The sequence below is a fragment of the Drosophila mojavensis genome, unplaced genomic scaffold (assembly GCF_018153725.1).
Source record: "Drosophila mojavensis isolate 15081-1352.22 unplaced genomic scaffold, ASM1815372v1 contig_136, whole genome shotgun sequence".
Taxonomy (NCBI): domain Eukaryota; kingdom Metazoa; phylum Arthropoda; class Insecta; order Diptera; family Drosophilidae; genus Drosophila; species Drosophila mojavensis.
This window is the reverse complement of record NW_025318667.1, coordinates 19,557,501-19,577,113: the sequence shown is the minus strand read 5'-3', so window position 1 is coordinate 19,577,113 and position 19,613 is coordinate 19,557,501. Positions and strand designations below refer to the sequence as shown.

Here is a 19,613-nt window from a genome sequence, read left to right as displayed (position 1 = left end):
CGTGGGCATAGTCGGCCGGTTTTCAACATAAATGCAAAACGCAGAACGCAGAACGCAAATATACAAATACACAAACACAAACACAAACACAAACAAATCGCAAGTGAGCCACTTAATTTCGAAATTGAAATGTGTCTCTGTGTGTGGGTGCGTGTGTGTGTGCATGTGTGTGTGCGTATGTGTGGGTGTGTGGGTAACTGCCGCTATATATCTACCCAACTCTGCATAACGCGCTCATGTTGTCCTTTGTTTAAGGGGTTGTGCGAGTGATCCGGATGCTTATTTAAGTGTTATTAGCGCTTACATGTGTTTCCACAGCCGCCCAACAAAACGATTTCAATTTCTGACAGCCTATTTGTGCCCATAGCCAGTGTGCGTGTGTGTATGTGTGTGTGTGTGTGCACATAATTATAATTAATACCATCTCAATTAACCGCAAACAGGCGGTTAATTTGTGCGCTCATTTAGCCTATATCTTTTGCAAATCGTTTGAGCTATGCTAGATGTTACACATACGCCGCATTGGCCGCGCTTTCAACGCCAGCGCTAAGCGCGTTGCGCTCCGTTTCACAGCGCGACGCATTTCCGCCAAAGAAAAGCACAATGGAAAATGCTTTCAAGCTCGACCATCGATAGCTATGCAAATGCCAACCTCAAGCAGCACCTTTGATAAGAGTCAATTATAAAAAAAGTATAAATAATAAATGATGAGAAAGAGGTCGAGTTCCATTCAGATAGAGCTGGAAAGGATCCAGCTCCAAATTTATATGGCCTCTGCAATGCTTGGCAAATTGATTGAGTTATTTCGTTAAATAACATGCATCCAGTTCCTGTTCTAGTTTCAGCTCTATTTCCAGCTCCAGTTCTAGTTCTATTGACGTTCTAGTGCCACTTACAATTCCAGTTCTATTCAAGCTCTAATTCTAGTTCTAATTCTAGTTCTAGTTCAAGTTCTAATTCTAGTTCCAGTTCCAGTTCCAATTCTACCTCAAATTCCATATAGCAACTTTTGTTTTAAGTCTAGGTCCAGCTCCAGTTCCAGTTCTGGTTTCAAAGTCACATTTCCAATTCCAGTTCTAAAGTCAGTTTCAAATTCAGTTCGAGTTCTTAATATCTCATTCAGTGAGTTAGTTCTTCAGATAACCATCAATTCCTTAGAATCTACAAATAGTAGGAGTTTGGTTAAAGAATAATTTCAGTTCCGGTTCCGGTTCCGGCTCTAGTTCCAGTTCAAGTTCCAGCCTTAACTTATATAGACGATTCATTAAATAAATTATTTAATTCGTATTGTTGTCTACTAACCTTAGTTCCAATTCAATTTTCTGCTTCAGCTCCAATTCTAGCTCCAGTTCCATTTCCAATTCACGTTCCTTATACGTATCTCATTCAATGCCTTACAAAATGGGTTGATTCATTCTTCTGATGACTCTCAATTCAAATTTTAGTTCCAGCTCCAGTTCTAGTTCCATTTATACTACTTATTGGCCTCACTGCCAGTTCCAATTTTAGCTTTAGTTCCAATTTGAGCTTCACTTGCAGTGCATTTTCAATACGTCTCATTCAATGCCTCACAGAATTGGTTAGGTCGTTTCTCTGATGACTCCCAGTCAGTTCATCGGAGTCCATTAGTAGGACGAGTTTCAGTTTCAGTTGTGGCTCAAGTTCCATATCACCTACGCCGCATTGGCGGCACTTTCGACACTCACGTTGCGCTCCATTTCACAGCGCGTCCAATTTCCGGCAAAGGAAAGCGAAATGGAAAATGCTTGAAATACTCCGAGTCGACTGAGCTCGACCACCACGAACTGTGCTCAACCTATCAGAGGGACTTCCCTGGAGTGATTCAAGCTTTGATCAGATTTTCGCTTAATATTATAAATAATAAATGAATTAATCAATTGCTATAGCTTCTCTTGGCATCGACACTTGGCCGGGCAACCCCTTTGCAGGCATTCGCTATTTAGAGGGCATAAAAATGCCAAGAAGCCGGCAAGCCTATGCCAGGGGCGGCGGGGGAGGGCCAAGACGTGGCTGAACGTTGCGTTAAATAAAACGCTTTGCTCAATTTGAATGCGAATCCAATTTGATTTGAGCTCGCAAAGTAAATGAAAAAGAAAACTGAAAAGATGGCACACAGTGTCAACAAAAACTTTGCCGAGAGTTTCATTCAATGGCGGAGAGGGGGGGTGAGGTGGCAGGGGTTGGGTAGATGCAGGGCTCGGTTGCTGCTGCTGTTTAAGGGTGCTGCATTTATGCGCAGCTGCAATCACTCAATCAATGAGCCGTTCAATTGTCGCCGCGATTGAGCAACTAAGCTATGCAAATTCTCAGCCCAAGCCCAGTTTTTCTCGCTCTCTACCTCTACCTATCTTCCTCTCTCTGCTACTCCTCGCTTCTCTATCTCAGTGAGACACTTGAACAGCATGAAAAACCCATCTATCATCCATTTGGTAGCGCTCAACGAGCTGGCGCTGGCAAACTTCTGTCTCTCCGGCAAAGGTGCTTGTCAACTGCCGTCTGTCTGCCATATTTGCTCAAAGACTGAAGTGCAAACTTGAGTCGCATTAAGCAGAAATTATCAACGTACACATCGAGTGCCAGTGCTGCTGGCAGCAGACGTTCGCATCATGTGGCATATACACACACACACACACACACACACACATACACTTACATATGCTATTTTAAAAGCACACGAGGCCACAAAACGGGATTCTTAAAGGCAAATTACGTATACGGCGTGTGGCCCAGTCGCCAACCGCCAGCTGGTAATAGATAGATAAACATGAACTGCCAAAACTCTATTTATATATCAATTCCTTTCACTGCCACAATCACCTCAATATTTTCAAGCTTCAGCGGCAACAATGGCTGAGACAAACTTTAAAATTGTTTTATTCTCTGCCTCTCTTTTTTTCTTTTTTTTTTGGCATTTTGTTCTTTCTCTTGCGCTATCATCGCGTTTTTTGCTGCCGCACATTCATTATATTTTGCAATAATATTTTTACTTTATAATTCAATGAGAAGGGAGAAACCTAGAGAGAGTGAGACTGAGAGAGAGAGAGAGAGTGGGGGAGACTGAAGAGAAGCTGCAGTTGATTTGCACTCATTTTAGCGGAAACGGCTATTGAAATATGCCTTTCAATAAGCGGACGCGGATGCAGGAGCTGGGGCAAAGGCAATAAAAGGACCCTACGCAACTCTGTCAAATCAAAGAGCAAATTTCAATTCCAATGGCAGCCGTTGCCAACATCGTCGTCATCACCATCATCATCATCATCGTTATCCTAATAATCATCAGTTATCCTTGCCGCACTTAAGCTGACCACCGTTTCGATGCTTACGAGTGTTTCACGCCTCTGCATAATTTTGCCAGCTCAGCTGCAGACGCTGGCAAAGGTGGAGGTAGAGCTGGAGCTGAATGGCAGAGGTGCAGTTGGAACTGGAACTGGAACTAGAGCTGAGGCTGGGGCTGGGGCTGGGGCGCAGGGACAGGTTCAAATATGATGGCAGCTGCTGGGCCAGAGATAAAACTGGGGTCAATTGCCGACTGTTGCACTCGCTGGCTGAGGTTAAGGCTTGGCTAGTCGTCGGACCCCGCATTAATATTGAATTTGTACAATAATCCTTTTTATGTGCTCAACAATGAGCGTTAAGTGCCGCTGCCCGTGCCACGCCTCTTTATGTGCAGCTCAGGCGAAATGCATTTTGGCTGCCACCTCGTCAGCAGCCATTGCCATTCACATGCTGCTTTATGCTGATCGCATTCGATTTTCATTTCATTACTCGCCCGCCCATCGGGCATATCGGCTTTGTCGAGCCGTTGGCGCAGACTCTGCGCGAGAGCCAGAGAGTGGAGAGTGTAGGGAGAGCTTAGCGGAGATCTTGATAGATAGAGTCTTGTGCTCTTTTGATTTAAAGCTAAAAAATATATAATAAATACAAAAATTAAAATATTTCAGAAAAATTTAAATGTAAAAACTTTTACAGCGAAAGATTAAAATATTTTATTGCTCAGATGTATTTATTTTTTAATTTCTTCTATATTTAAAAAATATTTTTTTATTGTATATTTTACTTTTAGATTTTTTCTAAATTTATTTTGATTTTATTTTTTTTTTTTATTTAATTTTATTTTTAGTATTTTTATGTTCCAACAAAAGTTTCTAATGAAAGCTGGCACAAAATTAATCAACAAAAACCAAAAAGCAAAAAAAAAACTCAATTGGTCAGAGTTGCCAAATTTTAAATTTTGGTCCTTTTCTTAAGATAAAAAAATATATATAAGAACATCTATAGTGTTATGTTTGGAAGAAGTACAAATTGGAGTTTATCTTAATTTTTGACTATATAGACAAAAAATCGCTTTAAATATTGAGAGGCATAGGAAAAAAATCAGATATATACTTGGCAGTTCCAAATTCTGTTGCGAAAACTCATTGGCATAGATAGAAGATCTAGGCGATCTCTGACACTCTGAGAAAGGCGTGGACTAACCAGGCTAGAAATAATTTGTGAGTAATAGGACGAAAAATAGGATCTCTACAATACACTATATAGTCGTAAATAGGGGCTTACTATGTGCTTTTCTATTCCCTATAATTTATATATATATAATTTAATATATATATTTCTTTTATTATTATGAATATATATTGTTTAATATATATTTCGATTAGAACAACATCGGGATGACCAACATCAAGAACATATACATATGTAAAATCCATTAGCTGTATTTCTTAATATGTACCTCTTTAGTTGGGGCGGAGTCTACCTGACTCTTTGACAGGGTATTATGCTGCTTGTTTGAGCTCTTTTTCCTTATTTCGACTATGCATTTCAAATATACTATATCTTCAGTATTTCAGTTAGCTCCCAGTGCATTTCATATTCGTTGTGATCGGGCTGTCGTGTCTGCTGCCTGCTTTTATGGTGCGTCATTTCTTTTGGGTTAGCACTTGCATTGGTCTTTGATTATGGAATTGCACTTAAAGTGTTGCAAGCTTCTTTCGGGCGCAGACGACAAACAGAGCGCCGTCGCCCAACGGGATTTCAATACGGCTGTGGGGTGGCAATTTTTGTAATGGAATTGCTGTGCTTTAGCACTCGTTAAACTTATTGCTACGACTGCTGCTGCTGCGGCTGCGGCTGCTGTTGCTGTTGTTGTTGTTGTTGCTGCTGCTGCTGCTGTTGACGTTACTTTATTGATAGTCGTTGCGTATGATTTGAAATTAATTTGATTTTCGTCACGACAGCCGATATATCGTATAGCTACAAATCCGGTTAACCGATTGCCCGCTAATCATGTTAAATGCCAAAATTGCAAGACGTCAGCAACACCAGCAGCAACAGCAGCAGCAGAAGACGCCTAGTCTTGAGAGTCAGCCAGGCGCGACGCAGGCAGTAAAAAACAAATGCAAAACCTTCAATTAGAGCAGGCTGCTGCTGCTGCTGCTGCTGCTGCTGCTGCTGGTAGTGGTGGTGGTGATGCTGCTGCTGCCGTTGCTCTTGCTGCTGCTTATGCTGATGCTACTACCATTGCTGTTGCAGCGGTTGGCGCTATTATAGCTGCTGCTGTTGCTACTGTTGCTGTTGTTGCTGCTGGTGCTGCTGATATTGCTGATATTGCTGCTACTAATAATTCGGATGCGTCTACGATTGCTGCTGCTGCGGTTGGTCCTGTTGTAGCTGCTGCTGTTACTATGGTTGTTGCTGTTGTGACTGATGTTGTTGCTACGACTGTTGCTGCTATTGTTGGTATTGTTGTTGTTGTTGTTGAGCTATTGCTGTTGCTGCTATTTCAGCTGCTGTTGCTACTGTTGCTGCTGTTGTTGTTGTTGTTGTAGCTGCTGTTGCTATTGCTGCTGCTGTTGTTGCTGCTGCTGTTGTTGCTGCTGCTGTTGTTGCTGCTGCTGCTGCTGCTGCTGTTGTTGCTGCTGCTGCTGTTGTTGCTGCTGCTACTGCTGCTGCTGTTGTTGCTGCTGCTACTGCTGCTGCTGTTGTTGCTGCTGCTATTGCTGCTGCTGTTGTTTCTGCTGCTGTTGTTGCTACTGCTGCTGTTGGTGCTGCTGTGGCTGCTGCTGCTGTTGGTGCTGCTGCTGTTGTTGCTGTTATTGCTGCTACTGTTGTTGTTGTAGCTGTTGTCGTAGCTTCTGTTGTTGCTGCTGCTACTGCTGCTGCTGTTGTTGCTGCTGCTGCTGCTGCTGTTGTTGCTGCTGTTGTTGCTGCTGTTGTTGCTGCTGCTGTTGTTGCCGCTGTCTCTGCTGCTACTGCTGCCGTTGCTGTTGTTGTTGCTGTTTTAGCTGCGGCCTCTATTGCTGCTGCTGGCGCATTTAATGCCAATACATGCGCGGCTGATTTTGAGGTTGGCGTTTCTCTAATTGGACCGCATACTTGCACAAACCGAACCCGCACACACACACACGCTTACTCACACACATAGAAGCAATTTTGCCACAGGACTCAAAACTCTTAGTTGTTTGCTTTGCATTTAGTTTCGTAGTCAACCGAAATTCATATATTCAATCTGACTTGGACTAAGTTCAGTCTCAAAATATATGTAAAATACGTCTATTATAATATAATATTTATACATAAGTATTAGTTCAATCTCTACTATCTTTACCATCCACATTCATTAACAAACTTCACCCATTATTATCTCGCATTTCAGATTCCGCAAATTATCATGCTAACTTTTGATGGTGCCGTCAATTTGAATAATTACGATCATTATCAGAAGATATTCAATGGCAAGCGCAAGAATCCCAATGGCTGCAACATTCGTGGCACCTTCTTCCTCTCGCACGAATACAGGTAACTAAAGACGTCTCATATTTGACACCGCCACCGCCCACGCCCCTTTTCCAAAAATATATACAGCTGACACTTGAGTGCAAGAGTTCTAGTAAATCATTTATAAATGATTATTTTTGGCAATATTACGCATACGCCGCATGGGCTTCAACTATGTTGCTAATGTTGCAAAGTGTGCGTCAGCTCGACGTGGGGCCACGCAACGCGTTGCAAGTCAAGTCGCCTCTTTGCCGCATATACGGGCAAAGTTTTGTGCATCGTTGTGGAAAATACTTGTCACATACTTACCACGCCCCAAAAACCCAGCTCTTGCCAGACGTCAGCCAGTCAGCCAGTCAGCCATCCAGCCAGTCAGTCAGTCAGTCACTCAGACAGGCAGCCTCTGCTCTGCTAATTGTTGTTGATAAATTGGGGCTGACAAAGTTATGTCAACTGCAAAACGAATTTTCGCCAAAATATATGAACTACATTTTGGCAGACTTATAAAAACGGCACAACACACACATACACCCACACACATGCACACACACACACACACACACACAGACCCAAGAAAGTAAAGTCCCAACAAGAAGCAGATGCAGATGCAGTTGCTATAGAATATGAAGCGGCAGTTGTAGATAAAGACACAACAGCCAAAAATGGCATGCGACAGTGGGACAAATTGCTCAATTATTGATTACAAATATCAAATATATATATATATTTAAAAGTATAAAATATTGTAAATAACAGGCTGCAGTTGAAGTCTTGCCAAACATTTTAGTTGAGCTGTGTTCGCTCCAGTAGCAAAAACTTGGCATTAGGGTGACCATATCATTTGAAATTAAAATTTCAAGCAAAAATAAATCAATAAATGCGTTTCTTGTGGTTCAATCAATTGCTGTGCCTCAACTTTGACAACACCAAGAAATATCTGGATGGGCAGTGGGCGTGGCAGTTATCTAAAGGGCCGAAGTTGTCAGCACTTAGAAAGGCTAAATAAATAATAGATAGAAATACATTTTTTTTTTATTTGCTGGGCACACCTATTAATCTGGCCAGCAAAATTTGGAGTTTTTTGTGAAGTATGCCAAAATTATGCTAAAAATTATTATTTTTTAAACCTTTTTTTTTGTTGTTGTTATTCTATGATGTGTCTATTTTTAAATATAAGTTGAATTTTTTAGTTACATGAAAAAATATAGACGTTATTCCCATTTAAAAAAAAAAAGAAGATTCACACCTATTAATTTGGCCATGAGTGTATATATGAAATATTAATTTTTTATTTTTTTTTACAATATGCTACTGAAATAGTTTATGCCAAATAATTATTAAATTGTTTGTGAAAAACTTAAAAAAAAAAAAAAAATAATAGAAATGTTTAATTTTATATGAGCTTGCTTCAGCTTATGCTCTTACACCTTATATATAAATCATCTCAAGCTTAACTAGATATATGGTCTATAAATCAGAAAATACGTTTCAAGTCAAGAACTTGATTTCTATTCCATTCTGCTCTATTATTATATACAGAATATTTTTAATGCTCCTAAGATTCCAAAAGTTTTTGATTTTAGCGGCATTTTATTTTACTATAGTTGAGAATTGAGGTCTCTTTTTTTGACCACTGTGCCAAGCACGCTGAAGAACTAAGTAAGCGGCAACAGTCAAAAAATTTGCGAACCGAGCGTGAACAGCAAAAATCTTGAGTGAAGTTTAAAAGCTTTTTTCTACATTGCGACAGCGAAAGACGAGGCAGACGAAGCGAGAGGGCTATCTATATACATATTTACAGATAGGTGTATATGTTTATTTATATACATATATACTATAACTATAACTATGCGATATGGCGGCAGTTTCAAAGTTGAATTGAAATGCGCTGAATGGCAGTAATTGCCTGAATATGTTACACATGCACACACATGAATGCGCCAATGCATGTGTGTGTGTGTGTGTGTTGTTGATGCACACTTATGTACTTTTGGGGCAAATCATTTTTATGCTTTTGCTGGCAAAAGAAGAAGAAGAAGAAGAAGAGACACACTTATCATTCATTCCACATTCATTTTATTTTCTTTCGCTTTTTGGGCTGGCAACAAAAAGCAGCAGCAGCAACAGCAGCAACACAGCACATAAATAGTGGTAAGCTGCAACAGTCGCACTCACAACTTGCCACAAGAAGAGACGCCCCCGCCACATACCGCCAGCAACTCCTGCTGCTGCTGCTGCTGCTGCTGCTCCTGCTCCTGCTCCTACTCCAGCTCCTGCTGCTGAGCTCTTTAGTGCGGAAATGATTTAATGCGCTTCGCAACTCTTCAGCTTATTTTGTTAAGATTTTTTACCAGCGGCTGCAGGCTGCCTGGCAATGACGATGATGATGATCATAATAATGATGATGATGATTTTGATTTGGCATGCAGAACTTCAAGCTTCCAGTCAGTTGGCAGCGCCGCAAAGTATGCAGCGCCTTTTTTGTTTACGTCTATTGAGGCAATTAGTTTTGTGTGCAACCATCATCCACTTTCTATATATGTCTCTTAACACACACACACATACAATATAATAAATGACAAGAATTTATGCTCAGCTATATATGAATGACAGCAAGGATTCTCTGCAATTTCCTGCTTTAAAATAACTTAAAGAAAAAATTGAATGCATACAAATAGTACATTACTATGCTGAAATGAAGGAAAATATTTAATGAAAAAATATATATATATATATTAAGATATATTTTCAGTTTTAGTACATTTCTTTGAGCATTCACAAAGCCAAAATTGCAAAAAGTCATAAATGCTACTCAAAGCAATCAACTTATTTTACATTCATCTGTTGACAGAACCAACTCAAAGTTTACCTGCTTAAAGAATTTTCAATTACTTTAAGATTCAATGATGAAATATGATTGTGAGCTCGCTATCAGGCAGTTTGGCATTATAGTTCTATAATAACATAGCTCAAACATGTCCGTTAACCGTTTCGCGATGTCTGAGTCATGCTGAGAAAAAACTCAGAGAGCAACCAATGGCATCGGTTCTTTAATATGTTCAAGTTTATCATTAAAAATCGATAACTCATCTCGATCTTTTTTTTATCGATAAAAAACCTTATCGAAACCCAGTTATAAAATTATATCTTCTACACCTTTATTGCTAGAGTCTCCAAATTTTTAATGTATGCTTATATGCAATTTATACAATTTCGGTTTTTGTTAAAATTTACCCCTCACCTCTAAATTCACCCCCTCACCCTCACTTTTGTAAAAAGCGTATTTCAAATACTAGAGACTTGTGCTTTGGCAATTACATGCATATTCATGTTATAATCATAATCTAAAAGTTTTATGAAGATCGTACGTCCATAAAAAAAGTTATTAAACAATTAAGTTCTCATAGTAAGCGCACACTGCAGCCCATGCGTGTTTATGCGTGGTTGCTTGTATGTGTATGTGTGTGTGTATGTGTGTGTGTGTATGCGTTTGTGTATGTATGCGTGTGTGTCTGTATGCGTGTGTGTGTATGTATGCCTGTGTGTGCGTACGTGCGTGTGTGTGCGTACGCGCGTGTGTGTGTGTGTGTGTGCGTGTTTCTTGTGTAAGCTGAAAGTCGCGAAAAAGTATTGAAATATCTATTGCTCCAAGGGTTCAGGGGATCTCGTAGTCGAGCAGTCTCGACTAGAGCTTTCTTACTTGTTCTCTCTTTTGTTTGGTTTCGCTCTTGTTGTTCGCCGACCGTTTGGTTGAGTGAAATAAAGCAAGCAGTCTTTTGAGCATGTGTTGGTATATATGTGGTTGTATGTAATGTGTATGCGTAGTGAGAGTATAATGCAAACTTTTGAATGATTTGCTCGCTGACTGAGATTCATGGTGCGAACGTGAAGTGTGTTTCTGTCTCTCTCTCTCTCTAAACGATGTTCGTCAAATGAGCGTTACTTATAAAAATATTGACACTAGCTCTTCAGTATAATTTCAGGTCTTTTCAATTTCTATTTGGATTATTTCATGCCATTTCAATATGTATATGCAGAATGAGTCTTTTATACATACAATATATAATATATACATTCAGTATGATCCTTAAACCTTCCTAATTGCACTTAAGACTATTTCAAAGGCAAATGAATTTTAATATATTCATATATAACTTTGATAGGTAAGAGCTGCACTTGCCAGCTGCATTCTAGCCACTTAATTAGCCATTCCTAATCCGATTTCGCGCATTAAACTGAAAGGGCAAAGAGTTCGGCTGCTCCCACTTTGAATCTCTTTGGGGTCCCCCCGTTGGCTTGGCATATGCATTCGAGTTGTCATGGCAGCCACGTGCATGGCTGAGGCTGACAAAGAGGCAGCTGGCAGCTGAGAGCTGTCGGCTGAGCATTGAAAGCTGAAGCTGAAAACTGTGAGCTGTTTGCTATTTGTTCGCCAAAATGTCACTGATAACGAACTTTCTTGCTGCCGCTACCGCTGCCGCCTCTGCCTCTGCCTCTGCCTCTGCTGAGACTAAGAAAACAATCAGGCAATTGCCAGAGGACTTGTACACTTTTCGACTGCGACTGCGACTGCGACTGCGACTAGCAGACAGTTTGAAGAAATATATACACACACGCACATACACACCCTCGCTCACACACACACACACACATTTAGAAAAAGACACCGCAAATGGAGACAATTCTGTTCATTTGTATTTAGCTTTGGCAAACTGCAAAAAAAAAAAAAAAAAATGCAAAAAAAAGCCAAGAAAAAATTAAGAACAATGTTGAAGCAAACTTTTTGCGCAGCATTTTAATTGCACGCAAAAACTTTTAACTAACTAACAAGCCACAAACTAGGCAACACCTCAGTGCACACACAGAAACTAAAACACACACACACACATACACATAGAGTATATAGTTGAATGCTAGCCAGGGCAGGCCAATTCTCCCCTCTCTCTCTCTCTCTCTCTCTCTCTCTCTCTCTTCCTCTCGCTCTCTCTGTGCCTCTGGCAACAGCTCTAAACAAAAGCGTCTCGGGCCAAATCTAATTTTCAAACATTTACGTTTTCATTTTACTTGTTAACAATATACTAAAAACTCGCTCCAGCCACAAATCTTGAAGCCAATTGCCGCCCGTGTGTGTGTGTGTGTGTGTGCGTGTATGTGTGTGTGGGTGTGCAGTAGGTGCGATCTGGCATTCGCATTCGCTGAATAAACATGAGCGACTTCTGTGGGCGCTTCCACATAACCGCTTCCATTTCCATTTCCGTTTCCGCTTCCGCCGAAATCGAGTCGCGCACTAAGCGAATTTGCAGCATGCAAAACTTTTCTTGACTGACTTGGCCAGCAGCAGCTGCATCGCTCGTCCGTTTTTGCATGCAGCTTATTGCATGCGAACAATACAACTGATTACCAAGCTGAGCCCAGGCAGCTGGGCGAGTCAACAGCGTGCCGACTAACAGATACGCTGTAATGCAAGTCGATGTGAGCTGTAAATACATACTGAGATCATATATGTACATATGTCCGTATGTATAGGAGTAAAGCTGAGTATGCTGCAAAACTGTTGACAGTGAAGTCTCGATAGCTTTCACCAGTTTCGATTTAACCATTAACCGGCCCTAGGCAAGCATCAAATTGGGGGGCCCATTTTTTCACGTCCCTTCCCTTGTCTTTTCGATTTCGATAAAAGACTAATTATTCGGGGGCCTCACTCAGCTGTGTATTCTGCCTACTTGTTCCGGCTCTGGTTTCAGCTATAAAAGCTCCGTCGATCAACTTAACAGCTCTACTGTGCAAAGAAAAAACTTTGCCTTCCACTCATTAGCAGACTAGTTCACTTACCAGCATAACTCGCATATAAATGTTAACCGTTTCACAATGTCTGCAAATGCGTGTCGCTCACTCACACTCTGACAAAACACTCAGAGAGCAACAGCCGATCGCCCGTTTGGTTTTGCTCGGTCTGCTCCTCCGCCCGTTTGGTTGAGTGAAATGAAGCGAAGAGGCTTTTGGGTGTGTATTGGTATGCATGCAAGTACTGTCTTTGCTAAGCATATCAATTGCGCTCGAGAAATGTGCGTCTGTGTGTGTGAGTGTGTATGTGGATGTGAAGACCGTTTGCATTGACTTTTTGAGTGAGTTTCTTACATACTCTGTAAATCGTATGCCACTGTTGTAAGACTCACTCAATCGTGATTTATACGATGTTATTTTAAAGAGCGTCTCACGAATAGTTGCACTCAAGGCGCTCAACAGAAAGTAAAAACGAAAAGAAACGAAGTCGCTTGTCCAAAGCGAGAGTGAGAGAGTATGATAACTTTCTATGACAGCAGATCACGCTCAGCAAAGCCAAAAGCTCATCTAGTGAATTCTCTCTGCTGCTCTCTGAGCAACTCTTCAAGTCGTTGCATGGAATTAAATGGTTGAGCCAACTTACAAAAATGTTATCTTCCTTACAAGCTTTACTAATCGACTCAAGCTCTCAGAGCCCTCCCCAGCTGTGGCTTTCCTACATCTAAATTTTTCAGTGCGTTTCAGTGAGCCGAGGCCAGCAGGTGGGAGCTGGCATTTCTAGTTGACCAAATAGAATCAAGTTAATTAATTGAACTTGAGGCAGAGCAGCCCATTAACCACACACACACACACGCACACACAGAGACGAGCAGATGACTTAAATCATTTGTTTATTGCATAGTTGATGTCTGAGCAGAAGAAGTCTATGAAACAGAGCTCTCCGGTCCCCACAGCTTAACCTCACAGCCGTGGCTCGTTTGGCCACAGCAGCGAGGCGAAAGCGAGGGCCGAAACAGGCACAGCTTGACCCACTTTGCACTGGTGTTAAACCACAGGCCACAGATCACTCTCAGTGCCATTTGTAATGACTGTCTGTGTGCGTGAGCGTGTGTGTGTGTGTTTGAGCATAGATTTGTGCAGGTCGCCATCTAGATTACTTTTGATTAGCTGGCTTAAGCCGCCTGACCTCATAATCCGCAAGATGCGCTACTCGAGCCGCAAGCAATCAAATAACGAGCATTGTCGCCCAAAATGAACTCAGCCCAGGTGAACTCGGCCGCAGACGTATACAGGTGCTGGCAGGTGTAATCAACACATTTTAAATTTCCATAATGCTCCTGCATCGATATTGCCTCGTAGTATGGCCGCAGCCCAAAATCTGTTTAATATCCAAGCCGCTACACAACTTGGCTATGGGCTCTGCTTTGCTCTGCTCGGCCCTGCCACGCCCATCTGGCAGTGCTTACCTGCCCACCTGCCAGGCAGCTCTGGCCCGTCATGAGTAGCTGCGGGCACAACACACGCGCTTGCTGCCTGTTGAGAACTTTTTGTGGCCCGACCACACACACACACACACACACACACACACACACACAGGTATGTGTATGTACATATGTATGTATGTGTAGAGCCTGCATGCCATCTTCAGAAAAGTTAATTTTTATTTACCTTGACGCTTGATGTTAATATCGCCGAGCAGCGGTTGGCCAGCTCTGCCTAACCAGGGTAAGCCTGAGCCTACGGTATGGCTAGAAGCTGCAGCAAAGTTACCGCACAGTGGGCAAATGTAGGCAAAAATGTATGCAATTTTAATGCCAATCTCAATCTCTTTATATATCTTAATGAGTTAAATAAATTAAAATTGAGACTGATATTATTAGCAGAAATTTTATTTTATTTTTACATTCAGTAGTTTAAATATTTAATTCGGCATTTGATTATAGATAATCAATTGCAGACTATCCTCTGCTATACAATCGACTTGAAGTCACTTCAAATTTGATATTGGCATAGCACAAATCGCCGCTATTGCCCCACTGTGCAGCACTCTCGTTTTTATGCGGCGCGACTTCGTCCAGCTGGTAGGCAGATTTCCACTTCTAACAGGCGCCGCCGACGCGCAAAACGTCAGCGACAGACACGTTGCCGTTTTTAATGCTAATACTGCCGCCAGTTTTAGCTTTAAACTTTTTAAATGACCCGAACAACTTTTGAGCAGCTGCCAGTACCCAGCCCCAGCCCCAGCCCCAGCCCCAGCCCCAGCCCCAGCCCCAAGCCCAGCCCAAACCCCAAGCCCAAGCGCAAGCTCAAGTCCCGACCTTCGCCCACACACAAATGCTGTTGCTCTGTAATACTTACGGGCGCCAACAGCAACAACAACAACAACAGCAGCAGAAGGAGGAGGAGGAGGAGCAGCAGGAGCAGTAGCAGCACGCTGCAAGTTTCAAGTTTCCATCAAGAGGCAGCTGTAAAGAAATTGCTTTGGTTCGTAACGCAACCGAGCTGCAGCTGCATAACTTTTCATTTTCATTTGTGCATATTTTTGCTTTAATTTGCTTAAACTGTTCTCTTTTGTCCCTGCGGCACACACTGCGTATACGCAACGGACTTAATTATTGCACGCTCGCAGCGCACGAGCAGCAAGCCCTGGGCTAATTATTTAACATTTCTTAGCGGTTAACTAACAGCAATTGATCAAGAGCGAGACCACAATAGATATATTATACGACTTTATTAAATTCGATTACAGCTATTAGAGACTGGATCTGGATATGAATTGAAGTGAGCTTTACGTATATTCCATAAAAAATCGTATAAATATTTACTATTCGCGCAGATTTATGGGAGTCAACTGTAAAATTTATTATGTGTGACTTTTTATTTTGTGCCATAATTATATAACTTGGGTTTCTTCTTCTTCATTAAAATTGGCTTCACTATATTTTTAAATATTTCGTAATCCAAATGAAATCTGGTAGCATATGATTCATATATAGATCAATATAATCGATCTATATATGTACTGTGATAGAGAGGGAGAGAGAGAGAGAGAGAGAGATAGAGAAGGAGAGAGAAGCAGACATAAAGGCAAAGAGAGACAGACAGCCAGAGAGAGGGATAAAGACAGAGTGAGAGAGAGGGTGTGTGAATGACAGAGACGGAAAGACAGGGATGGAGATATACAGACGGATATGTAGATAAGCAGACATACAGAGAGAAAGAGAGAAGGACAGTCAGAGAGAGGGGAGAAGAGGGTATGAGAAAGAGAGAGAGAGGAAATACAGCGAGGGAGATATAGATAAGACAGACAGAGGAGGAGAGACAGAGAGAGAAAGAGGGATAGACAAACAGACCGACAATAAGAGAGAGAGAGAGAGAGAGAGAGAGAGAGAGGGACAGAGAGAGGGACAGAGAGAGATACCTTAACTAAATCTATCCATCTTCGCTCTAAGCCAACTTAGATAACAAGTTCTATGGTATTCCACTTCATATTCTGCATGAATTCCATTGCCATTTTGCTCCTTTTATGTTTTGAATATGAATTGATCTCTTCAACATGCAATATTAACCTTTTTTCTCCGGAGACTTTACCTGGGCAGGTATCAAGTCTGTGCGAAACAGTTAAACGTTCGATTGCATTTCACTTGTGTATGTATGTGTGTATCTGTGTGTGTGTGGGTGTGTGTGTGTGCATGCCTCACGTATCTTAATCAAGCCGAATGCGACACATTTCTCGTGTAATTGCTGAGCTATCGATACAAATTCTGTTGCTCTCTGCCAAGTGTACTAGAATTTTGTTGCAAAATATCCGTAACATTAATATCCGAAATTCTCACATTTCCAAAGTGTGTGTGTGTGTGTGTGTGTGTGCACCTAAACAACATTCAGTTGTGTAAGTGTGTGTGTGTTTAAGTGTTCTTGTTTTTTTTTTTTTTTTTTTTTGTGTTGCGTTTTCAACTCCTGCCTGTTTTTCCTTTCATTCTTTCTTCTTCTCTTTTATTTTTTTTTTCTTGTTTTTTGTTGCTCTTGCTGCAAATTGTTGATGAAGGCATTGATGTTGCTGTAGCTGCTACGGCAATGGCTGCTGTTGTTGTTGTTATTGTTGTTGCTGCTGCTGCAATAGCTGTTGCCGACAATGATGATGAGGCTTGCTCCTGGTCTGATCTGGTTTGGTTTTGCCTTGCCTTGCCCTGCCTTCGCTTGGCCTGCTGCTGCTGCTGCTGCAGCAGATGATGATGATGATGATGATGATGACAATGTCGTTGATGTGAAATAAAGATAACGACAACGTTGACAATGACTATGACAACAACCCAACGACACTTTAACAGCTCTTGCAGGTGCCCATGTGCCGTGAGTGTGTGTGTGTGTGTGTGTGTGAGTTACTTGATGGCACACATGCACAGCTTTGGCTAGGCAACATTGTCAATTAGTTCTAAATTTATCAGCTAATAGATATGACAATTAGACAAACTGAAGTATTGTATATAATATATGCACACGCTCTCTCTCTCCCTCCCTCTCTCGCTATCACATATACATATACATATACATACATATTCTAGATTCTAGAGCATCTCTAGCATTTATATATTCTTGTTGGCTTTATATTTTTTAACGTATACATTGCGAGTAGCTGCCCAGGAGCAGCTCTCGACAAACCTAAGCACTCTGCACTAGACCTTGTTTTTTATCAAGTGTATGCACTCGCACATGTGTCTGTGTCTGTGTGTGTGTGTACTTTCTGTTTTTAGTTGTCTACTTTTATTAGTCGTTCTTGTAATAACTACCGCATCCAGCGAAGCACACAGAACAACAAACGGCTCTTCGCCTCCGCCGCCCACATCTTAACGCTTTGCCTTTTGTTGTTGTTGCCGTTGTTGTTGCTGTTGTCATTGGGTAACAACTGATGTTGATAACAACAACGATCATGGCTTGGCTCCGCAGTTAAGCAAAGCCCAGCGAAGCAAAGTCGAGGCCAGCTAGCTGGCCATAACTTTTCCATGTGAACAGGCGAGCGCATCCTGCGTCCTTTTGCCTTGTGTATTTTCACTTTTGTCTTGTTGCTCTTGCCTTTTGCTTTTGCTTTCTTTTTCTTTTCATTTTCAGTTTAATTTTTTTTTTTTTGTCTACTTTATTCTATTCCTTATGCGACTCGCTCGCAGAGCTTCATTGAAAACGAGAGACTTAGGCTTCTCACCAGCTGCTTGTTGTTCTGAAGGGCGTTTCTGAGAATCTCGTGCGGCTCCTTCTGCGATTTTCCTTGTTTTTTGTTCATATATTTTTATGCCTGCTCTGCAAGCTGAAACAAACTCGTTAGCCACACAGCCATTGCAGTACAAACACACCCACACTCACACCCACACGAACACACACACACCCACACACACACACACTGCTGCACGCACAATATGCTGCATGCAAATTAAGTTAGTTTTTGATGCAAGGCATAATAAAAACAAAAGCTCATTGCTACGAAAAATGTGTCCAATGGGCGGGCGGACGTAAAGGTGGGCGGGTGCGGGTGGGTGCGGATGCGGGTAGGGTTTCTTTTCTTTCTTTTTTTTTTTTTTTGGATAAACTGCAGCAGCAGTAACAGCAGCAAACGAGCTGCACTCCGGCCCGGCTGGAACCTGTAGATTTGGCTTTTAAAAGCACATTAAAAGAAATTGCTGCATGCGGTCATTGCACACACTTTTGGGCCCAGGGCTGAGCCGCACTAAGCTGCCAACTACCAGGCACAAATTGAAGAAAAATATGCATTTGTGTGCGTGCGCCTGTGTGCGTGTAGGTGTGTGCGAGTGTACGTGAAATAGAAACAAGCAAATATAATGCAGTCAGCGCGGGTCGCTCATAAAGTTGCAGCGATTAAAGAGAGTTCTCTCTCTCTCTCTCTCGCTCTCTCTCTCACTCTGCAACGGCAGTCTACTTAGACTGGACTCTGTCAATTTTTCTTTCAGCTTGTATATATTCTTAATTAAAATTACTTATTCTCTTGAAAATAAATAATGAAATATATTTTTTCCTTTTTTTCTGCCATATATTCTTCACTAAAAGTTCATTTTTCTTAAATAAATATAGAATTTCAAAAAATATATGTATGTTCGCGAAAATGTAAATTAAATTTTAATTTTCTTATATTGCGTAACAGCAAAAAAAATACAAATAAATAATAAAAAATAAATTTAAAATAAAAATAATAATTATAATAATCATAATAATAATAATAAATAAATAAATAAATTAAAAAAAATAATTAATACATTTTTTTCCTATACGAATATAAATAATTAAAAGATGCACAAAAAAAAAAGATTTAAATTTTATTAAGTTTTTTTTATTATTCATCTGAAATATATGATTAAATTTTATATTTGCTAAATTAAATAAAATTATAAATAATATGTAAGGCGGCAATTTATAAACGCATTTTTTAATTTGATATATAAAACGAAATTCAATTTTATTGTTTTTAAATTAACTACATATATAAATAATATATAAAACGGCAATTTTTAAAAGCACGCAGACTTGTTACAAATACAACATGCATCAACTCGAATGAAATTTGGCTCAATTAAATTACAAATATCTAAAAATATTAATAAAACATAACAAATTCGACTCTATTAAATTTTAAATATTTAAAATTATTAATAAAACATACGTAGACTTAATACAAATAAACTAATATATGACTAGCTTACCATTCTGATAATATTGAAGTCCTGAACGCTAAGACCTAAATTCTTATTCCCAGCCAGCTGCTCCACAGCTAAGTCTAGGGAGACACCCAAAGTGATAGTAAAACAAAAGCATTATACACCGATTTTGCATTTTATATGCATTTTATATTACCTCATTCGATGTGCCCTAATTTCATATATCCGTTAGTCTTCCATCATAAATATTTAATATAAATATTTCACATCTTCTTTTCTGTTTGCTTTGAAGTATTAACTTGAAAAGAAGAAATATTCTATCAAGTCTAAATAATGCTAATTTTAATCTTATATTTAAAATAATATTTA

General features: G+C 40.5%; 1 protein-coding gene across 1 annotated transcript in view; it reads left to right on the top strand.

Annotated features, from left to right (window-relative positions):
• LOC6584280 (chitin deacetylase 1) overlaps window positions 1-19,613 on the top strand; it is a 54,081-nt gene that overhangs the window by 21,915 nt on the left and 12,553 nt on the right. The window contains exon 5 of the mRNA XM_002009900.4: window positions 6,677-6,819. Within this exon, the coding sequence (XP_002009936.2) occupies window positions 6,677-6,819 (143 nt within the window). The remainder of the gene's footprint in view (window positions 1-6,676; window positions 6,820-19,613) is intronic.